The sequence below is a fragment of the Schistocerca americana genome, chromosome 4 (assembly GCF_021461395.2).
Source record: "Schistocerca americana isolate TAMUIC-IGC-003095 chromosome 4, iqSchAmer2.1, whole genome shotgun sequence".
NCBI lineage: Eukaryota > Metazoa > Arthropoda > Insecta > Orthoptera > Acrididae > Schistocerca > Schistocerca americana.
Window position 1 is genome coordinate 743,116,323 of NC_060122.1, and position 23,870 is coordinate 743,140,192.

General features: G+C 42.8%; 1 protein-coding gene across 1 annotated transcript in view; it reads right to left on the bottom strand.

Annotated features, from left to right (window-relative positions):
* Nucleotides 1–23,870, bottom strand: part of LOC124612915 (serine palmitoyltransferase 1) — a 115,218-nt gene that overhangs the window by 76,598 nt on the left and 14,750 nt on the right. Inside the window, exons 2-3 of the mRNA XM_047141404.1 lie at nt 8,781–8,888; nt 8,591–8,689 (exon numbers count right to left, since the gene is read on the bottom strand). Of these exons, the coding sequence (XP_046997360.1) occupies nt 8,591–8,689; nt 8,781–8,888 (207 nt within the window). The remainder of the gene's footprint in view (nt 1–8,590; nt 8,690–8,780; nt 8,889–23,870) is intronic.

Below are 23,870 nucleotides of genomic sequence, written 5' to 3' on the forward strand. Positions count from 1 at the left end.
CTGTATGACTTCTGGCTGTGGGGCTATCTGAAAGATGTTGTGTTCAGTGTTCCGATTGTAAACTTAGCTGCACTGAAGGCACGCATTGCACAACCCATTCTGACATGACCCCAGAAACACTTCGATCAGTTGTGGAACATGCTATTTCTCGATTTCAACTTGTTGCAGAAAATGGTGGACAGCATACTGAACTTGTTTTGTGCCAGTCACAAGGAAATTAATAATCCGATCTGATTTTGATTGATGCTTTTTATGCAGTTTTTGGCCTCAGGACAATTAAAAACTGAAGTGATTGATGCTTTTTATGCGCATTTTGGCTTCAGGACAATTAAAAACCGACGTGAGTGATGCTGCACCTTCTGGACTGCATATGATTCTACATCTACATACTAGACTGTCAAATACAAGATAATTACAAGTCTCCTAACAAGAAAAAAAGAGTTAAAGTTAATGTCTTTTGATGCTAAGACCATCAGAGAAGAGGCTCACATGGAGAGCTTTAGAATGCAGCCCACTTAAAGGAGCATCTGGTCATTTGCCTGCAGTGACTTATGAAAACCACACCCAGTTGTGGCTCAATGTAGGTTGAAGCAGAATATTAGCTTAAAGAGAGAGAGAGAGAGAAAAGACAGGTCAGGATCAAATCAGAATAGGAAAAGAAGAATTCTGCTTCTAGATAGCTGTCTTGGGAGTGCTGTAGGCCAGTAGCTTCAGGAGAAATTAGGTGAAGGGTACCAGGTCACAAGTTTTGTGAAACCAAGTGCTAGCCTTAGCCTGATGACAGAAAACATAGGTCAGCTATGCAGGGACTTTGAGAAGGAAGAACAGGTAGTTATAGCTGGGGGAGCAGTAAAAGCCTGGCTATGAATCCGAGATGCAGTACTGGGAGTGACCTGGATAAAATAAGAGCAGAAACTGAGAACACAAATGTGGGGTTTGTGGAGGTCATTCAGCGCCATGATCAGCCCTGGGTAAACACTGCGGTAAGGCATGTTAACACTGAGCTGAACAGGATGCTCCAGACACCGGCAAAATCTCACATAAGTGTTGTTCCAGTAAATGCTATTGGTAGGTGAGGATACACTACACATGGCCTGCAGCTAAATAGGAGGGAGAAAGATAAGTTAGCTTCTCTATTAGCACATATTGTAAAGGAGGGGGGGGGGGGGGGGGCACAGTCACACAAGGGATGATACCTGTGGTTAATGGGACCAGGCAGATGTTTCTTTTTTTTTTTTTTTTTTTTTTTTTTTTTTTAAGTTAAAGCCAAAATCCAGACAGACAATAATCAAGAAAAATAAAATAAAAGAAGCTTCATGTACCGTAAATAGGGATAAGGTTAAGGGTAGTATCAATTTAATTCATAAAAATATCAGGGGAATACAAAATAAAGTAGATAGGCTGTTAGTGTGTTTAGATGATCTCAACAATAAGAATGAGATTAATATATTTTGCCTCTCTGAACACCATATAACTGTGGGGATGGAAAGTGTCAGGTATAAGTACAAAACTGTAGAAGGAAGCAAATTTTGTGTCGATCAACACTTTGAAGTTTGTGCATGTGAACTACAGCTAGATAATGTAGTGTTGATATTAGCAAAAATGTACCGATCCCCATTAGGAGACTTGGAGCTACTCATCAAAACGTTTGACTCCCTATTATGCTGTCTGTCAGACAAAAAGAAGAAGTTACTAATCTGTGGTGATTTTAATGTAAACTTTCTACGCAGTTCTGATAGGAAAAGTGAACTAGAAGTGTTATTAATGACATGTAACACACAATCAGTGATCAATTTCCCTGTATGTATAGCTCAAGGCAGTAGTACTCTCATAGATAATGTATTTGTGCAGCACGAGGATGTAAAACTAACACATGCTTTCCCCTTGATAAATGGATTATCAGTCCATGATGGGCAACTAATTAACTTACAAAATGCAGGGTGTGCAGTTCAGAAACCATTAAGTAAAATTGTAAGGCTTGTAAACCCGGTATCTATAGAGCACTTCAGAGAAAGTTTAAGAAATGTTAATTAGGGAGATGTATATAACAAGCCAAATGCCGGTGATTAATGCACCATATTTCTTGATAAATTTATATCCCTTTTAGAACATTGTTGCCCCAAAAAAATTACTATATGTAACACCAAACAGTTGTCAAAGTAACCTTGGATCACTACGGGTATTAAACTGTCTTCAGAAAGGAAAAGAAAATTGTATGAGGCAGCAAGAATTAGTAAAGATCTGAAAGTAATTTCGTACTATAAAAATTATTGTAACATACTGAGGAAAGTTGTCAGAAAATCAAAGAATATGCATATTAGAAATGAAATTAACAACTTGGGCAATAAAATCAAATCAGTATGGAATGTCGTTAGAAGACAGACAGGAAAAGTAACCACTGGAGTAGGTAGTATTACTATTAAAAGAGAATGAGACCATTTTGACCAACAATACACAAGTAGCTAATGTAATTAACAACCATTTCTTACATGTAGGTGAAAAAATTGGTGAGAATAGTTCAAAAGAAAAAGCCAAGCAGTACAAGGAAGAATCAGTTTTGAGAAATCCTAGTCAGATTAGTTTTCATCCAACAATCTCTTGTGAAATAAGGAAAACCATTAAATCTTTGAAAAATAAATGTTCTGTTGGAATAGGTGACATCTCTAACAAGATATTAAAACAATGTGGAGCAGTTACAGCTGATGTTCTGAGTCACATCTGTAATGCATCAATAACTTAAGGTATTTTCCCAGACAGGTTAAAATATGTCATTGTCAAGCCTCTCCACAAAAAAGGGGAACCATGGACCTTGTCGTTGGTGGGGAGGCTTGCGTGCCTCAACGATACAGATAGCCGTACCGTAGGTGCAACCACAGCGGAGGGGTATCTGTTGAGAGGCCAGACAAACATGTGGTTCCTGAAGAGGGGCAGCAGCCTTTTCAGTAATTGTAGGAGCAACAGTCTGGATGATTGACTGATCTGGCCTTGTAACACTAACCAAAATAGCCTTGCTATTCTGGTACTGCGAACGGCTGAAAGCAAAGGGAAACTACAGCCGTAATTTTTCCCAAGGGCATGCAGCTTTACTGTATGATTAAATGATGATGGTGTCCTCTTGGGTAAAATATTCCGGAGGTAAAATAGTCCCCCATTCGCAACTCCGGGTGGGGACTACTCAAGAGGACGTCGTTATCAGGAGAAAGAAAACTGGTGTTCTACGGATCAGAGCGTGGAATGTCAGATCCCTTAATCGGGCAGGTAGATTAGAAAATTTAAAAAGGGAAATGGATAGGTTAAAGTTAGATATAGTGGGAATTAGTGAAGTTCGGTGGCAGGAGGAACAAGACTTTTGGTCAGGTGAATACAAGGTTACAAACACAAAATCAAATAGGGGTAATGCAGGAGTAAGTTTAATAATGAATAAAAAAATAGGAGTACGGGTAAGCTACTACAAACAGCATAGTGAACGCATTATTGTGGCCAAGATAGACACGACGCCCACACCTAATACAGTAGCACAAGTTTGTACGCCAACTAGCTCTGCAGATGATGAAGAAATTGATGAAATGTACGATGAGATAAAAGAAATCATTCAGGTAGTGAAGGGAGACGAAAATTTAATAGTCATGGGTGACTGGAATTCGAGAGTAGGAAAAGGGAGAGAAGGAAACGTAGTAGGTGAATATGGATTGGGGGAGAGAAATGAAAGAGGAAGCTGCCTGGTAGAATTTTGTGCAGAGCATGACTTAATCATAGCTAACACTTGGTTCAAGAATCATGAAAGAAGGTTGTATACATGGAAGAACCCTGGAGATACTAAAAGGTATCAGATAGATTATATAATGGTAAGACAGAGATTTAGGAACATACTAAAAGGTATCAGATAGATTATATAATGGTAAGACAGAGATTTAGGAACCAAGTTTTAAGTTGTAAGACATTTCCAGGGGCAGATGTGGACTCTGACCACAATCTATTGGTTATGAACTGTAGATTAAAACTGATGAAACTGCAAAAAGGTGGGAATTTAAGGAGATGGGACCCGGATAAACTGAAAGAACCAGAAGTTGTACAGAGTTTCAGGGAGAGCATAAGGGAACAATTGACAGGAATGGGGGGAAAGAAATACAGTAGAAGAGGAATGGGTAGCTTTGAGGGATGAAATAGTGAAGGCAGCGGAGGATCAAATAGGTAAAAAGATGAGGGCTGGTAGGAACCCTTGGGTAATAGGAGAAATATTGAATTTAATTGATGAAAGGAGAAAATATAAAAATGCAGTAAATGAAGCAGGCAAAAAGGAATACAAACGTCTCAAAAATGACATCGACAGGAAGTGCAAAATGGCTAAGCAGGCATGGCTAGGGAACAAATGTAAGGATGTAGAGGCTTATCTCACTAGGGGTAAGATAGATACTGCCTACAGGAAAATTAAAGATACCTTTGGAGAAAGGAGAACCACTTGCATGAATATCAAGAGCTTCGATGGAAACCCAGTTCTAAGCAAAGAAGGGAAAGCAGAAAGGTGGAAGGAGTATATAGAGGGTCTATACAGGGGCGATGTTCTTGAGGACAATATTATGGAAATGGAAGAGGAGGTAGATGAAGATGAAATGGGTGAAATGATACTGCGCGAAGAGTTTGACAGGGCACTGAAAGACCTAAGTCGAAACAAGGCCCCGGGAGTAGACAACATTCCATTAGAACTACTGACAGCATTGGGAGAGCTGACAAAACTCTACCATCTGGTGAGCAAGATGTATGAGACAGGTGAAATACCCTCAGACTTCAAGAAGAATATAATAATTCCAATCCCAAAGAAAGCAGGTGTTGACAGATGTGAAAATTCCCAAACTATCAGTTTAATAAGTCACAGCTGCAAAATACTAACGCGAATTCTTTACAGACGAATGGAAAAACTGATAGAAGCCAACCTCGGGGAAGATCAATTTGGATTCCGTAGAAATGTTGGTTCACGTGAGGCAATACTGACCCTACGACTTATCTTAGAAGAAAGATTAAGGAAAGACAAACCTACATTTATAGCATTTGTTGACTTAGAGAAAGCTTTTGACAATGTTGATTGGAATACTCTCTTTCAAATTCTGAAGGTGGCAGGGGTAAAATACAGGGAGCGAAAGGCTATTTACAATTTGTACAGAAACCAGATGGCAGTTATAAGAGTCGAGGGACATGAAAGGGAAGCAGTGGTTGGGAAGGGAGTGAGACAGGGTTGTAGCCTATCCCCAATGTTACTCAATCTGTATATTGAGCAAGCAATAAAGGAAACAAAAGAAAAATACGGAGTAGGTATTAAAATCCATGGAGAAGAAATAAAAACTTTGAGGTTCGCCGATGACATTGTAATTCTGTCGGAGACAGCAAAGGACTTGGAAGAGCAGTTAAACGGAATGGACAGTGTCTTGAAAAGAGGATATAAGATGAACATCACCAAAAGCAAAACAAGGATAATGGAATGTAGTCTAATTAAATCGGGTGATGCTGAGGGCATTAGATTAGGAAATGAGGCACTTAAAGTAGTAAAGGAGTTTTGCTATTTGGGGAGCAAAATAACTGATGATGGTCGAAGTAGAGAGGATATAAAATGTAGACTGGCAATGGCAAGGAAAGCGATTCTGAAGAAGAAAAATTTGTTAACATCGAGTATAGATTTAAATGTCAGGAAGTCATTTCTGAAAGTATTTGTATGGAGTGTAGCCATGTATGGAAGTGAAACGTGGACGATAAATAGTTTAGACAAGAAGAGAATAGAAGCTTTCGAAATGTGGTGCTACAGAAGAATGCTGAAGGTTAGATGGGTAGATCACATAACTAATGAGGAGGTATTGAATAGAATTGGGGAGAAGAGGAGCTTGTGGCACAACTTGACTAGAAGAAGGGATCTGTTGGTAGGACATGTTCTGAGACATCGTGCGATCAGCAACTTAGTATTGGAGGGCAGTGTGGAGGGTAAAAATCGTAGAGGGAGACCAAGAGATGAATACACTAAGCAGATTCAGAAGGATATAGGTTGCAGTAGGCACTGGGAGATGAAGAAGCTTGCACAGGATAGAGTAGCATGGAGAGCTGCATCAAACCAGTCTCAGCACTGAAGACTACAACAACAACAACAGCATTACTCATAGCATTTTCAAAAATTGTTGAGGAAGTATTGTACTCAAGAGTGGTTAGCTATCTCAGCAGTAATGGGATACTCAGTAAATCACAGTTGGGATTTTAAAAATGCTGTTATACTGGGACAGCAATATACAATTTCACTGCCCACGTAATAGATTCTTTAAATAGTAAAATGTCACCAATAGGAATTTTCTGTGACTTATCCAGAGCATTTGATTGTGTGAACCATGACATTATGTTACAGAAATTACAATTCTATGGTATAAATGGAACAGCATATGAGTGATGTAAGTCATACCTATAGAACAGGAAGCAAAAAGTTTCTTTATATAGTTTAAGTGATTTAAGGAAGTTTCCCACCTCATCTAACTGGGGTGAAATTACCTTAGGTGTTACATAGGGTTCGATTATGGGCCCCCTTCTGTTCTTGATGTATGTGAATGACCCCCTTCTTATCTGAAATAAGAAGCTAAACTGATACTGTTTGCTGGTGATACAAGCATCATTATTAATCCAATAAAAGAAACTCCAATAGAAAATGATACAAAAAATGTCTTTGGAGAAGTTATTGATTGGTTTCCTGCAAATGAACTTGCTCTGAACTTTGATAAAACACAGTACATCCAATTTTCTACTGCAAGGAGTACAGTTCCTTCAATAAATATAACACATCAACAGAAATCAGTAGCCATGGTAGAGCATACTAAGTTTTTGGTGGTACATATAAGTGATAATCTTAATTGGAAAGTTCATATTTTGGATCTCCTAAAGGGACTTGGTTCAGCAACTTTTGAAATCAGAAAAATTGCTAATTTTGATGATATAGAAATTAGCAAGCTAACATACTTTGCATACTTTCACTCTCTGATGTCATACGGAATAATATTTTGGGGTAACTCAACACTTAAGGCAAAAAGTATTCACTGCTCAAAAGAAAGTGGTTAGAATAATAGTCACACGTCTTGAAGGCAACTGTTTAAAAGGTCAGGAATTCTTACAACAGCCTCACAGTACATTTACTCAGTAACGAAATTTGTTCTCAACAACATGGAGGAGATTGGTGTTTAACGTCCCATCGACAACGAGGTCATTAGAGATGGAGCACAAGCTCGGATTAGGGAAGGATGGGCAGGAAATCGGCCGTGCCCTTTCAGAGGAACCATCCCGGCATCTGCCTTATGCACTGAAAGCCTAAATCAGGATGGCCAGAGATGGGTTTGAACCGTCATCCTCACGAATGCTAGTCCAATATGCTAACCACTGCGCCACCTCGCTTGGTTTCAATAATGTGGACCAGTTTAAAAACAACAGTGACACTCATGATTATAACACCAGACAAAAGAAAGACTTACACTATCCTCTATTTAACCTATCTTTGGCACAGAAAGGGGTAAGATATGCTGCTGTTAAATTTTTCGATAAATTACCACATGAAATAAAATGTCTGACAGTCAGCAGTAAGTTTTGAAAATAAATTGAAATCATGTCTCCTTGGCAATCTATCTATATTATAGATGAATTCTTGAATAGGAATAAATAAATCTATAGGTGTAATATATGCATTTTGTGCCATTTAAGGGTAACAAAAATTTTAAGCTTTAATACAGGCCCAGTAACTTAGCTGAGGGTGCTTCACAAAGTACTTAAAAGACACTTGTTCACCCAGATTTCTTGTTATTTTCAGAAGTCCTGGAATACCTAAACAAAAGCAGGATGTGCAAAGAAAACTTATAGAATGGGTTCACAATTTAGGTAACACTAGAGCATGACATGTATATAAAAAAGGGTCCAACAGCAGACAGTACAAGACAAATCTCAGCCATAATGTGAGTAATTATTCTTAAAATTTTAACAACACAATTTTACAAAGCTGAGACATATGTGCAGGGATGGTTCCTACTGGTAGGTCATAGCTAACCAGCTGTCCCATCCTTGCCAAACTAGACCTGTATGTAAACACCTGTATATATGATTTATGTCTTTTTCTTATTAAATTGTACTACCACAAAATGTCCAACATCACTCTAATCACTCTAACAGTGATCTTCAGTTGAATAATCTGCTGATGTTACTACTATTGCTATTGCTATTTATCTCCTCTCCCACTGTGCTACCCAAGTACAATGGAAACAGGAAACACATATGTGAAGTTCTAATGAAGGAAAAATATGTTCTCAGATTAACAAGAATGCCTTCTTCTTCTTCTTCTTTTTCTTTCTTTCTTTCTTTCTTTCTTTCTTTCTTTTAAAACATCTGAGTATATTCAGTGATAGAAATGCCATGGTAAAGTAATGTGCCAACCTTCCAAACTGAAGGTCATAGTGGCATGTGAATTGAAGAAATACCCTAAAGACATATAGCTCTTAATTAAGTAAATATGGTGTAAGTTAAAGACATATGTAAATAGTTTCAATGGAATAGTTTCAATGACTGATAATTATTAGAAAGAAATTACCTTCCCACTCAGAATGTATGGATTCAATGTTCTGTGATTTTCTGGTACATCCGAAACAAGTTCTTCTGGTTGCCATTCTTTTATAAGTTGTTCTTTCTCCTGTATATATATTAGACACAAAAATTTTAAAATTTTCCACCTTTCTCCAGCAAAAACATTCAGTAAAATCAATAGCAAAGACATACTATACCTTTTTGGACAACTTCACCAAATCATTAGGATTGTAGCTTTTATGGAATATAAGCCATAGGACCCATAATCCCAAGAATATTTCCAGAACAAGATGATATGCTGGTACCTGTGAATGCAAGGAAATAACATTACTTCCACTTATACCATCCAACTATTTGTCCACATAATTTGGGAGTCTAAAAACAGAAATAAATGGCATAATAAGAAAACATATTATGCCAAAAGACAGACATAACTATTATTAAAAGCTATAATTAAATAGGCTAAATGAATAATACCATCAAACTAAAATATTTCTTGTGATCAATCCCTCAATTCAAGGAAACAGAAATACTATGACTTGAGAATATTTCGAAGTTTATTACTTTATTATTTGCACCAACAGAGTGCAACAATTCAATAATAGTTACTAAAACAGCCTCATGTATTTATTTTTGGCAAGTTTCTCTTTCAGCCGATGCATATCTTGACCTGTTGCATGTTCCTTAAGGTTCTCCTTTATAATCAGATATACTGCCGTGACCTCTAGTGTGTGCAGTGTACCATAGTAGTTAGCCATGTTGGCTGGTGTGCTGCAGGTCACCAGTTCAAATCCAACCATCAGCAATTATTTGTTATTTAGTATTCATCATTTCTGGAAGGTTCTTGAAATATCTTATGTTTATGATATTTGTATGATCAGGAGTATTTGAGGTTTGTATAAATACCAGCATTATGGAATATTCAATACTTGTATAAATAGCTATAAGCTCTGCACATGAGATCAGTTCTCTTCTGGCTGCACGTTGGTGTCAGCAATAAATGTGCTTTCAGTGCTACGTGTCTTACTTCACTGACAACCTTGCCTTCAGCTTTGGACTTAATATTGGTATAGTGGTTTCAACATGACATCATTAGGTGGGGGCACTGGGTACCACTACATCAAACCATCTACATCACTGTGGCTTCAAATAGGCAGAAATGCTGTTCAAGACAGCAAAACTGATGAAAGGATTCAGCTGAGTCACCATATACAACAGGTGGGACGAAATGTTGTGCTTTGCAAATGTGTACTTTTACTTGGGAAGCTCAGTTCAACAGTGGTTTGAGAAAAATGAGGAGAAGCTTAATAGCTAGACGCAGTTTTTGCAGTTTCTAACATGCAATTCAACAAAACCCGACATTTTAATTTCACAGAATGGGCATATGATTAGTGAAACTGAACAGTTCAAATTTCTAGGTGTTCAGATAGATAGTAAACTGTTGTGGAAAGCCCACATTCAGGATTTCGTTGAAAGACTTAATGCTGCCATTTTACTATTCAAACGGTATCTGAAGTAAGTGATAGTTCGACATGAAAAGTAGTCTATTTTGCTTATTTTCATTTGGTTATGACATATGGTATTATATTTTGTGGTAAGTCTTCCCAGTCTCAAATGATATTTTTGGCTCAGAAATGGGCAGTTTGGGCAATAAGTGGTGTAAGTTTGCGAACCTCTTGTTTACCCCCGTTCGTAAGTCTGGATATTCTAGCTTTGGCCTCTCAATATATATATTACAGGGCTATTACAAATGATTGAAGCGATTTCATAAATTCACTGTAGCTCCATTCATTGACATATGGTCACAACACACTACAGATACATAGAAAAACTCATAAAGTTTTGTTTGGCTGAAGCCGCACTTCAGGTTTCTGCCGCCAGAGCGCTCGAGAGCACAGTGAAACAAAATGGCGACAGGAGCCGAGAAAGTGTATGTCGTGCTTGAAATGCACTCACATCAGTCAGTCATAACAGTGCAACGACACTTCAGGACGAAGTTCAACAAAGATCCACCAACTGCTAACTCCATTCGGTGATGGTATGCGCAGTTTAAAGCTTCTGGATGCCTCTGTAAGGCGAAATCAACAGGTCGGCCTGCAGTGAGCGAAGAAATGGTTGAACGCGTGCGGGCAAGTTTCACGCGTAGCCCGCGGAAGTTGACGAATAAAGCAAGCAGGGAGCTAAACGTACCACAGCCGACGGTTTGGAAAATCTTACAGAAAAGGCAAAAGCAGAAGCCTTACCGTTTACAATTGCTACAAGCCCTGACACCCGATGACAAAGTCAAACGCTTTGAATTTTCGGCGCGGTTGCAACAGCTCATGGAAGAGGATGCATTCAGTGTGAAACTTGTTTTCAGTGACGAAGCAACATTTTTTCTTAATGGTGAAGTGAACAGACACAATGTGCGAATCTGGGCGGTAGAGAATCCTCACGCATTCGTGCAGCAAATTCGCAATTCACCAAAAGTTAACGTGCTTTGTGCAATCTCACGGTTTAATGTTTACGCCCCCTTTTTCTTCTGCGAAAAAAACGTTACAGGACACGTGTATCTGGACATGCTGGAAAATTGGCTCATGCCACAACTGGAGACCGACAGCACCGACTTCCATCTTTCAACAGGATGGTGCTCCACCGCACTTCCATCATGATGTTCGGCATTTCTTAAACAGGAGATTGGAAAACCGATGGATCGGTCGTGGTGGAGATCATGATCAGCAATTCATGTCATGGCCTCCACGCTCTCCTGACTTAACCCCATGCGATTTCTTTCTGTGGGGTTATGTGAAAGATTCAGTGTTTAAACCTCCTCTACCAAGAAACGTGCCAGAACTGCGAGCTCGCATCAACGATGCTTTCAAACTCATTGATGGGGACATGCTGCGCCGAGTGTGGGAGGAACTTGATTATCAGCTTGATGTCCGCCGAATCACTAAAGGGGCACATATCGAACATTTGTGAATGCCTAAAAAAACTTTTTGAGTTTTTGTATGTGTGTGCAAAGCATTGTGAAAATATCTCAAATAATAAAGTTATTGTAGAGCTGTGAAATCGCTTCAATCATTTGTAATGACCCTGTATTTACTGTCGTTTCTTGTTAACAATATCAGCTTATTCCCAAGAATTAGCAGATTTCAGGCAATTAATACTAGGCAAAAATTCAATCTGCATTTGGATCACACTTCCTTGAGTCTTGTGCAGAAAAGGTGTGCAGTATACTGCTGCATCTATTTTGAATAAGCTACCACAATAATTCAAAGATCTTAGCAGCAATTCATGCTGAAGTGTTTCCCCATGGGTCACTCCTTCTATCCTGTCAAGGAGTTCCCTGAAAAATTAAGCTGATTCCTGTGTTATATTCTTGATTGCGTTTACATAAACTTATGGTGTGTCTTTTTTTGGATTCATAAATATTTTATTTTATCTGCCATTACTTTTAAGTTGTAATTTCATGTACCGACATGTTCCATGACCTAAGAGATTTGCTCCTCAATTTGGTCCTATAGAACTAGATGTGAAAAATAAAAATAAAAAAAATTCCAGGCCAAACTGGAGAAAACATCTGGTGACAGTCACCAGCAAGTCCTCTTAGTAGAACAACAACTGAAAAACAGAGCTCAATAACATGGTGAACAACACAGTCATACAGAGTAGTGTGGCCCTTTGGACCATTGTAAATCTGAATATGACAGAAGCCAACGAAACCTCACACTTTTTGAAGGGAGTCACAGGGGACATGTATGAAGTTCTTCTGGAAAGGACATCACAGCAGAAGAATTCATCAAGCAGTGACAATGTATCAAGGAAATGCAACAGAAAAAGAGTCAGATGAAAGAGCTATGTTTGACTCCCAAGTGTAGTCCCTCTGGCAATTGTGGCACGGCACATCACCAATACCTCACTTCTCTCACATACCAGCTTGTAAGAGAAGATACATGGCATTTTACGGGAGCCAGAACTGTCTAGACGAGTACATAAGAGGTAGCACCCATGAACATTAACCCTATACAACAGGAGGTAACAGAGAATAACAAGAGGTTTATCAGTCTTTGGTACCAATCCTCACTACCAGTGCAATGCCCTTTGAAGATTTAACTTGGCCATCTCTGACATACACCACCCCTGCCAACAGCATCCAATCAAGACAGGTACAACCAATTCCTCTGGTTGGTTGGTTTTTTGGAGTTAAAAGGGAACAAACTGTGATGTCAGTAGTCCCATCATCCTGTATCTATCGAACAAGGAATAATCCTCACAGGAAGGATACAAAACACAAATCCTGGGAAGCCTGACGGCAACAAAGATACAATAAGACAGAGATAAAAGAAGGGAGAAGCAGGAGAGGAGTGAGAGGGAGTAAGATGAGTGAGTCTCTGCCCAGAATGCTGTTGGAGGACCCTGGGCTATGGCATGTTCATTCCCTGAGATTCCAATATGATCAGTGGTCCAAACAAAGATGACTGGCCATCCAGACGATCAGAAAGAAGATTCTGGATGTTTGCGACTAATGGGTGATGATGGTAGCACTCATCTATAGGCTGAAGGCTGCTCAGGGAATCCCAGCAGATTAGAAACATCTTCCATCTGTAAGAATGAGCATGGCTAAGGGCCTGTTTGATGGCCACCAATTCTGCAGTGAAGACACTGCATCCACTCAGCAGGGATCATAGTTCACTCCACCTTGCATGTACGTATGTAAAGCCGGTTCATCCATCGACTGTTGAGCTGTCAGTGTACATTGCTTCTGAACCTGGAAACACACTGAGAACAGCGACCAACAGGCGGCAAAAAACCATGGGGTCAACTGAATTTTTCCATCCAAAGGATAAATCAAGACAAATCCGAGGTCAGGGTACACATCATGGGGATGTACCTGGCACTGAGGAAGTTGGAGTTCAGAGCTTAGGCGCTGTATTTGAACAGCAATTGTGACCCCAATTTTGGGTCCCCATGGTGGGAGGTGAATCTCCCTACTAGGAAAAAGGACATGTTAGTTCAGATGCTCAGGGAAATTGCGAAGGTGCGTAGCATAACTAAGTAGCTCTTGTTGCCACCTGATCTGTAATGGAGTGACCCCAGCCTCCTCAAACAGGCTGTTCACAGGGCAATTTCTAAAAGCTCCTGTTGCAAGTTGGACCCCACAGTGGTGTACTGGGTCCAATGGCCATGATGATGAGGTCGATGCCGAATCTTATGCCAGACTCCCATAATCGAGATGGGACAGTATCAGAGTTTTGTAAAGCCACAGAAGGGTAAAGTGGTCTGCACCCCAGCTGGTGTTACTGAGGCAGTGAAGTATATTATGGGGTAGCCAGCACTTTTGCTTAAGATGGGAAAGACACATCAACTGGGCATTGAAGACCAGTCCCAAAAAGTGGTAAGGCTCCCCCATATCGAGTAATTTGTGGTTGAGGTAAAGTTCTGGTTGTGGACGAACAGTACAACATCTACAGAAGTGCATAACCCAAGTCTTGGCAGCTGAAAACTGAAAGCAGTGGGTGAGGGCCCATGACTGCCTTTCGAATGGTGCCCTGCAGTCAGCGTTCAATCAACAACCACACCAAAGGAGCAACAGTAAAAGCAAAAATAATCGGCATACAAAGAGGGTTATACTGAGGACTCCACAGCTGCTGCTAGATCTGATGGCCATTACAGAGAGAGAGAGAGAGAGAGAGAGAGAGAGAGAGAGAGAGAGAGAGAGAGAGAGAGGGAGGGAGGGAGGGAGGGAGGGGGAGGGGGGGAGCGGGGGTACTCAACACAGAGCCCTGCGGGACACTGTTTTCTTATATATGGGATATGGTGGGTACTGTGGTAAGCACCAACTTGTATCTAGAAAGTACAGTGAGACAAGAAGTTCTGGACAAGAATTGAAAGCACACCCTGCAGACCCCACTCATGTAAGGTATCAAGGATGTGGTATCACGTGCATTTGCAGGTCGAAAAAGACAACAATAATGTGTTGACATTTGGTCAAACTCATGGCAAACAAATTTATCAGCACTAGAACGGCCTTAGCGAAAACCACCTTGGACTGGTGCCACAGGTCCCGAGACTCAAGCAGCCTACACAACCACCAGTTCACCATGTGTTCGAGTGTAAAGAACATTGGTGAGGCAAATTGGGTGATGCCTGTCCAGCTCTAGGTGGTGCTTACATGGTTTCAGCACTGGGATGATGACGCTTTCTTGCCACTGAGATAGGAACTCACTCTCACTCCATATATGGTTGAAGATAATAAGGAGATGACACTCACAATCCAGCGATAGGCGTTTTAGCATTTGGCTTTGGCTACAGTCTAGCCCTGGGGCTGTATCAGGACAAATGACTAAGGAACTGAAGAATTCCCACTCACTGAATGGAGCATTATATGGCTCCAGGTGGTATGTAGTGAAGGATAAGTGCATTCGCTCCAACTGCTGTTTGAGGTCATGAAAGGAAGGTTGATAGTTCTCAAACACAGAGGCTGGAGCACAGTGCAGAGCAAACTGTTCAGTGACAGCATCTAGGTCTGTGAAGACAGCATTGTTAAGGAAATACCACATGCACCTGCAGAGGACTGGTATCCGTAGAGGCATCTGATCATCAACCAATCCTGAGGAGGAAGGATCTGTGGTCCAATGGTTGAAACATGCCGTTCCCTGTAGTCTTGGTTCTGTCATTTTATTAGGTGGCATACCCAGGCTTGGAGCTATTTAAAGGCAATGAGTTGCACCACCAATCAAGCTGCTTATGGCATTGCAGAGCACACCTGTTATCTCTAATAGCATTGGTGATTTCTGAGGTTCATCAAGGTACTGTTTTCTGATGGGATGATCCTGAAGAATAAATGATTGCCAAGTTGGCTGCTGATAGGATGGCTGCTGTTGTACTCTGGACAGCCACATCAATACCTCCACGTAGCAGGGAGCTAAGGACTACACTGGAGGTGAAATCATCACAGTTGGCATTGTTGAGAGCCATCCTGAGTGGGTGCCAAGGGGGGTGATGCTGAGGGAGGAGAGGGAGATAGGGAAGTGGTCACTACGACACAGGTCATCGTGGACACTCTAGTGGTCAGATGGGAGAAGACCAGGGCTGCAAATGGAAAGATCCATGGCCGAGTAAGAGACACTTCACCATCAGGAGGAAGATAAACATTACAGATGGTAGAATCCTAAGATGCCTTTACCCGAACAGCCTTAGCCTCCGAAGTTGTATCAGGAGGCACGAGTTCACTATCCACAACATATGTACCAGCTCCACCCAACGCCCTATCACAGTTAGCACTATTCTCAAAATAGCCGTGGTATCTGTTGAGGTCAGAGAACCACATTGCTGGACAATGTCCTGATGGGCAATGCAGTAGGGAGGTGCTTAAGAAATTTCATTTAGTCAGGTAGTGGAAAAAACTGCTACAATTCCACTGGAGAATCATGCTGTCGATATATTGTGAGGTCGTGGAGGGACCAAGATGGTAGGTTATGGCCCAGTGTCACTTGCTGCCACTGGTTGAGAGGTTATGGTATCGACACAAATAGGTTCCGAGACACATTGTCCGTTGCAATCTGACATCTCAGGAGCCACCAGGATCTCTGCTTCAACCACAGAAGCAGAACATGCACGATCTGGTGGCATGGGGGGGGGGGGGGGCTCCTCTGAATTAGTTTCATGGACTGAGGAAGGTTGCAAAGTCATATAACCAGCAGCCTGTGGCTCCCTCAGCCACTGGCTGGTATCTAGTTGTAGAACAGCAGAAATATTGGAGGGGAGTATCCCAAGGGACTCCTTCCTGGTGTAAGAAGCCAAAGAAGGGCGATGCATCTCTGGCTGGGGAATGGGGATTGATACCCCTGGCGGGTGGGGAGCCATTGCTCCTACAGTGTGTGTGTGTGGGAAGGAGCAGGAGAGCCCCCAACCAGCAAGGGGCAGGCATGGTCGAGTAACACTTAGGCCTGTAGTAAGAGGGTGACGTCATAGCTGTAGCACACAGCATTGTCATGCTGCAGGAAGTAGACACTTGTACTGTTTTTTTGGCCTCATGGTATGTTAGTCTGTCCTGAGTCTTATATTCCCGTATTGTTTTCTCTCTCTGAAAGATAGTGCAGTCTGATAAGGAGGGAGAATGTTGGTCTCCACAGCTGACACAGATGGGGGAAGGGGCACAAGCAACGTTTGTGTGCAACAGTCATCCACAATCCCTACAGATTGGGCTGGCATTGCAACACGAAGATGTGGGGAGGTAGGAGATTTCACGTCACATCAGTATACCATCACCTCGACCTTTTCAGGCAACGAACTGCCTCAGAGGCCATGATGAAGGCCCCAGTAGCAAGCTTACTGTCCTTTGCCCCCTATTGATATGATGGACAAAGTGTACACCATGTCGCTCCAAGTTGGCATGCAGCTCATCATCAGACTGTAAGAGCAGCTCATGACTGAAAATGATGCCCTGAAACAGATTTAGACTATTATGGTGAGTAATAGTCACCGGAATGTCATCCGACTTGTCGCAAGTGACCAACACCTGTGACTGAGCACAGGATGCTGTTTCAATCAGAATTAATCCACTCTATGTCTTAGAGATGGGTGCAAATTCTCCAAACATGTGCTCTTTTTTCTCTACAAAGAATAAATTAAGGTTCTTTGGCCAAAAAAGAATCCTCATCTGTCCTTGTACAAACCAGGTATTGGGGGGAGTATTTCTCTGCTTGTTGCTTAATCCTACATTCCTCCCATGACATAACCAGAGAAGGAAATAGTTTGGGGTTGTATCTGAAGAGACAGACGGGGCCATATTATCAACAGCATGAGAAAGTTTCATCTGTAAGGCATCTGCCATGGTGCCACCCACTCTGAACGGGGGCTCTCCACATGGGCGCCACCCAGCCTCTGGTGAGTAATCCATTGCTTGGAGTCCTGGTATCTGTCATGGTGGGCAGGTACTCCTTGGCATAGGCAGGAAGTTTCCAGCTCAGGCACCAACAGTGTGATCCCTGAATGGTCAGGGAGCTACTTCCAGGCAAGTACTTGAGGCGATCCCCCCCCCCCCCCCCCCCCCCACACACACACACACATACAAAGGGATGGCTACCGTGTTGGTTCTGGGCGTATTGTGTACTACCTTATTAGAAAGGAAGGGTGCTAATATGAGAAGGCACAAAGAAGTAACATACACCACACTGGGCGACCTTCCCTGCTTGATCTACACTTCTGAAAAATTTGGAAAAGTGATGGCAGGTCAAACCCACAATGGGGACCATGTATTGATTAATGTCAAGATGTAGACAGCAGTGGGAGTGCAAAGGAGAACCAAGGTCCTAAATCACATACCACGTCCAGCTGTGTCTGCACTAGAAACACCATCTGATGGAAAGGGAGAGGAGGACAGGGATGGTGGAAGTGTATACTTGCAACACATTAGTGCTGCAAAGGATGGTGCCCCATTGCAGCAAGCACATACTCACAAAAGAGTTGTGTTCCCCCTGGGGTAATCAACTCCTCTGCCAAGTACAACAGCCAGCAGACAAACAGACATTTGGAGGATAGAGAACAAAATGCAGGTATTTTTTTGTTCTAAGTGCCCTGGACATGTTGTGCACTACTGCAGAGAGAGAAAATGCATGTCTGACTACTATGCTGCAAGACATAAACCATCACAACAGTCCTAATAGCACCAGTTGACTGCAGCCACTTATAGTCGACATGTGGGCGAAGCTAATCACTGCATTTGGACGTAGTCATACACCAACATGCCCTAGCCATTCCCTGTTGCTGTACAGATGTACCAGACACTTACCTGGCTACCAAAGTCATGGAAACTAAGCGAGGTGACAACCTATGGTGGTGAAGCCACCACATATGAAAATACTCCATGGACAACAGGCACAAGATGCCAGGACATCATCATTGATGGGCTACTGTGCGGACACTAGTTGAGTCAGACTTCCTTTTTCAGTAACATTAATTGCTTGTAGTCGTCAGCTAAAGGAAACTATGTTTTGTGATACAAAAGTGATTGTGTAGAATGTCACAAATGGAAAGTACATCTAGACGATGGAACAAGTACTGCCAAGAATAACCATCAATGACAGAATTTAGCCTTTGAATTTGTCATTTTAACAGAATGTAGTTGTCATAATGATATTCTCAGATGGGACTTCTTACAGTCAAAGACTGTGATAGATTAGAGCTCCAGACTGACAAAGCTATTCCAACACATACACAGAACAAAGATTGCTATGTGCGGTTGCTTGATCATTCAGGAGAAGCACCATGGTAGTAATGGGCATGGCTGTTGAAGGGCAGCAGAACAGAGGGGCAGACAAGGCATGAAGTAGACCTAGAAAACACGAGATAGGCAAAGTCATTGTCAGGAAAGTGCAACGAGATGGGCATGACCCACACACAGAAGAAAGAGGCCCAGGAGGGTACCAGGGGACCAGGGCCAAGGGGGAATTATCTGCAGCAAGCAGAAAGGAAGGCAGAACAAAGGGCAACATGTCAGGAGGTGACATGCCTGGGCTCACAGAGTCAGAAAAGAAAAGAGCGACGACGTCACCATCGGACAAAGAAAGGGGGTCCAAGGAGTGGGTGTGAACCGTGGGCACAGAAAGTGATGCAGGTCTGAAGCAGGGTGGAGGTCGGGTAGGCTGGTGGCATGTGAGCCGATGGCATGAGGTGTGTGGGCCAGTGGTGGACAGGTCAGTGGTGCTAGAGCTGGCCTTTCTGGAGCTGGGATGGGTGCATTGACCAGTGGCGAGGGCGGTAGTGGCACTGGAGCAGGCAGCATAGGAGCCAATGTTGTCGCAGGTGGAGGCATTGGAGTTGTGGGGATGAAACTGATGGGGCCCTAGGCAGTGAAGCCAGTGGGTTTTATGGCGTAGGAGCTAGTTCAGAGGAGGCTTCCAGGCTGAGGAGAAGTGGCAGAGCGTAAAGAGACAGCAAGGTCAGAGAGGACAGTTGAACCAAAGAATGTGTCAGAACCAGAGAAGGCAGTGGAGGCCAAGGAAGCATTAGAGCAGGAGAGGGTATTGGAGTCCAAAGGTGAGTGAGAGCAAGGGGTAGACTGGAGTCTGAGGATAAGGCACTGGAGATGGTAGTGACAGAGGTGGAGCAGCTGCAGGCAGAGGAGGCAGAGGAGCCAGAGACAGCCAGGAGAGAAGCACTAGGAAGTGCAGAGATGTGGAGAAGATGGTTCACTCCTGCAATGAATACAGGTCACAAATCTGAACATTTTTGAGCTCTAGAGGAAATGGTGACAACTGTGCTGAGTTCTGAGCAGGGGTAAGAGTTTGTGCATCGGCACAGGTGAGATGCCATCGAAGAAGTTCAGTGGTCCACAGGTGGTGGTGTGTGAGGTGGAGAAGCTGTGCTGTCCTATCTGTGGCACATGGGGGCATTATCACCAATTAGTGCTGAGTCAAGCAAGCAATGCCCTGGCTGAGACTTGCAATTGCAGACCCAGTAGCTGGGAAAATTACAGCAGTGAAGTTATAGTATGGGAGGAGCCATGTGGATCACAATGATGCTTTAGAGACATGTCCATGAAATAAAAGTAGCACATGTAAGATCATTCCTCATCACCACTTTTATGTCTTGGTCTTTACAAGATGGCAAGGACAGCACATAATAAAGTTGTTCCACAGTTTACAATGAAAAAACACACACATAAACAGTTCATGTTCTGATGTGGAACAGAAAATAAGAGCCATTCTGATTGAATGATAGTTCTCACTATAGTCCAAATCGGTGTACACTCATTGTCTGGTTGATGTCCTAGACTGTGATCCAGCCAGTGTAGGTGCAGAGTGGAGTCATGTACCTCGCTGGATTGACATTCGGTTGGAGATCAGGGCAGTGCTGAAGGTGGCTGCTGATGAATGCTACGTATGGGGTTGGGTTGGGTTGTTTGGGGAAGGAGACCAGACAGTGAGGTCATCGGTCTCATCGGATTAGGGAAGGACGGGGAAGGAAGTCGGCTGTGCCCTTTCAGAGGAACCATCCCGGAATTTGCCTGGAGCGATTTAGGGAAATCACGGAAAACCTAAATCAGGATGGCCGGATGCGGGATTGAACCGTCGTCCTCTCGAATGCGAGTCCAGTGTTGCTTCTGATGGATTAGCTGCATGAAGCAGCTGGCATTGATACCGGAGCAAGAGCAAATACTGCTGACTAGTGATCATTCAGTGTCTTCAGTATTTCCCTGAGGGTCACATCAGATCCAGAGATCCACTGATTCCCATTTGTTGAGTTCAGGAACATACCCAAGAGGAATGCCACTGCTGCAGCCGGGATTTGTACTAGATGCCCCAGAGGTAGTTTGTCACCTGCTTCCATTATTAGCATTTCTTACAGTGGCTCACACAGATAATTGGTGGTTGATCCCCAGAGTTGATACAGTGTTTTACCATGGGCCACTTGGTCTGTCTTTCTCCACACTGGATTTCAAAGAATATGAAAATTGTAAGTAGAATGACTGTCAATCACCAACATTGTTCCTCGGTTAGACCACAGCCTATTGCCAATTTGGTAGTAGCTTCCTCCCTGCACTGTCTGTGGTGATAGTGTCTTTGGTGAAGAATCATGATCCACTAAGCTGTCCTTCCTGGACTGATTCAGATGCCTCAGTGCATTCGTATTTAGGGGTGAGTTGGGGCTGCTCGTGACACTTAGATATCCAAAATTCTTTTCAACCACCATCACTGGTATGCAGATTTCTTTTGTGTGTCTAAGAAGCTTTTTGCAGTCAACAAAAGCTTCACAGTTTTACTGAGCATCTTGACTGATGACTGAAACTTGTGTTATGGTCGTCTCTTCTCTCGAGGGTGCGTCTGTGCACGTGCTGGCGACAGGGTGTTCACCAGTCTTCCTACAGCACTCATCACTGCACCTGACCTCACTTGCCGCTCCCTCTATCCATGAGCCCGACACTACTTCGGTCCTCCTGTCCCTTTGTAGCGATGATGCAGCCAGCCATGGACAGCCTGCCCTTCGAGGGTAGCGTACCTTGTCTACTGGCACTGAGGTCCCCACCTATGCTCCCTCCTGTGCTCCTACATGCATCACCATGCTCCTATATGCATTGCCATGCTCCAATGTGCACTACTGCGGGTGTCCACACATGTCCTTCAGCCTTCCACACCTGTGGCTGCCTCCTTAATGGATCTGGGCCGACATATCTGCAAGGTGTTGCTACACTGTTTGATGCCAACTTTTCTGGATAGGTCTTCCATTTTCCTTTTGTGCTTCTTCAATGCAAATGTATTGATCAGTGCATTCTGTTGGGAATGCAGGAGGATGGCGTAGGTGATCTTCAATCAGAAAGATTACCAACAATTAGCAACAAAATGATATTATATATGGGGAAATACTCAACTTTAATGGTGTTTCTTCTTGTGAAATGTACAGCACAATTATACGTCTGAAATTATTGAAAGTCCTCCAAAATATTAAAGTCCTGTCACTATTCCTCTGCGTGATGCCTACGTAGAGTCCAGAGATGGCCTACAATGTCTATGGAGCCTAAGTCTTGGAGACAATGGACGAACACTGCAGCTTGTAGACTCGGCGGTAAGTGGAAACTGAACATGACTTGGCTCTCTGAAGAGAACTGTCCACTGTATCTCAGTGCTCCAGTATTTAAGGTCACATTGACCAATCGCTATCCACACACGATGCCCATGGGATGGCACCTGCGGCCTCTTGCAGACCTCGGTATAGTTTAGTTTGTACCGCTAACCCAAACAGCTGCCGTGCTACAACTGTTTCGAGTGCGGCTTATCGACCACAGTGAGATACTCACTGGAGTCGTGAGTACCATCACCACACATTCTTCATGCTCAGGTTTTCCTCTTCCTTCAGTGACTTTTCTTCAAATGTTCTGGTCCATTTCTTCCTTGTGCATCACTGAAGTCACAGCCTACAACAGCTTCTTCTATCTGATGTGCCCTCTCCGTGGGCCTCTTCCCTGTCCTCCAGCATCCTTGCTTGCTCATAACCGTTCTCCACTTTTTGGTGCCTCTGTCACACCCACAGCCACCTCTCCACCTCCCGTTCATTTCCTCCTTCCCTCCACCCATCGACATCCGATGGCTTCACCATCTCTTTTTAAGGGGTAGGGGCTGAAGTATCTGGCCACTTGCCTGGCAACATACCACAACAGAACACACACGTGGCTGGCCAGTTTCCATACCCTCGGCATCCTCTGTAGCAATCCCAACTCTGACCAGACAAGCCACTCTGTGTATGCACCAGATGAAAACAGCAACACATACCACTGTGTACAAGTCAGAGGGTAACAGCAACATGCGTATCCCTCTGTGTACACGCCAGACTCCAGTGGGCTACACAAGTGGTACCAGCATTGCCTGCCAGTACCATGCACCATGACCTCGGCACTATAATCTGTCCACACACCACGTGAAGTGCATCCACATGATCCTCACAGACATCCTTCTGCTGGACTATTTAAGATGCTCCACAACTACTAACCAGCAGCATTTACTCCCATGCTGGCTTCAACACCAACTGCTCTTTGCGGCTCATCCATTGGTAGCGACTCTCAGCAGCAGTCTTCAGTGCCATCTTTATCTCTGACTGGATGTGACCCAGTGCTGCCCCAGACTTCAACCAACAAAACAACCTGCCTTTACTGACTGAACCAGACATCAACCGGATAATCATCTAGGACATCAACCAGAAATTGACCAGACACTGATGAGGACACTGATTGTGACTAGTGAGAACTAGGTCATTCTACCGAAAGTGGCTCTTATTTTTTATTCTGCTGCAGGACCATGAACTGTCCATCTGTGTGTTGTCTTCGCCCCCTCATAAAGACCAAGCCATAAAAAAATGTGTCTGATGGCAAGAACAAGTGGACATTGTGCAGTACATGTACACTACAAGAACTACTCAAAATTACTACGAAAAGTCATTATAAACTCAAGAAACAGGTACACTGTGTCAGAAATCAGTAGTTCCGAGAACAGACTTAAGGGCTAGATGGACTGTAGTGAAATGAGACATAAGACAAGCAGCCACAGAATAGGATAACATCTCTATTGCATCAAATGGAAGGGCTTTAAATGATTCAGGATCACATGTATGAGATATGTCAAATAACCATTTTCTAATTATAGTAGACAATATAGGGACAAACAGTTCAAGAGAAAAATCACAGCAGTATATTGAAAACGCATTCTCATAAAATTCAACCAAGAGTGTATCACTTACTTCACCTTCTGAAATTAAGAAAATCATATGTTCTTTCAAAAATAAAAGCCCATATGAATTTGATGGTGTTCCCA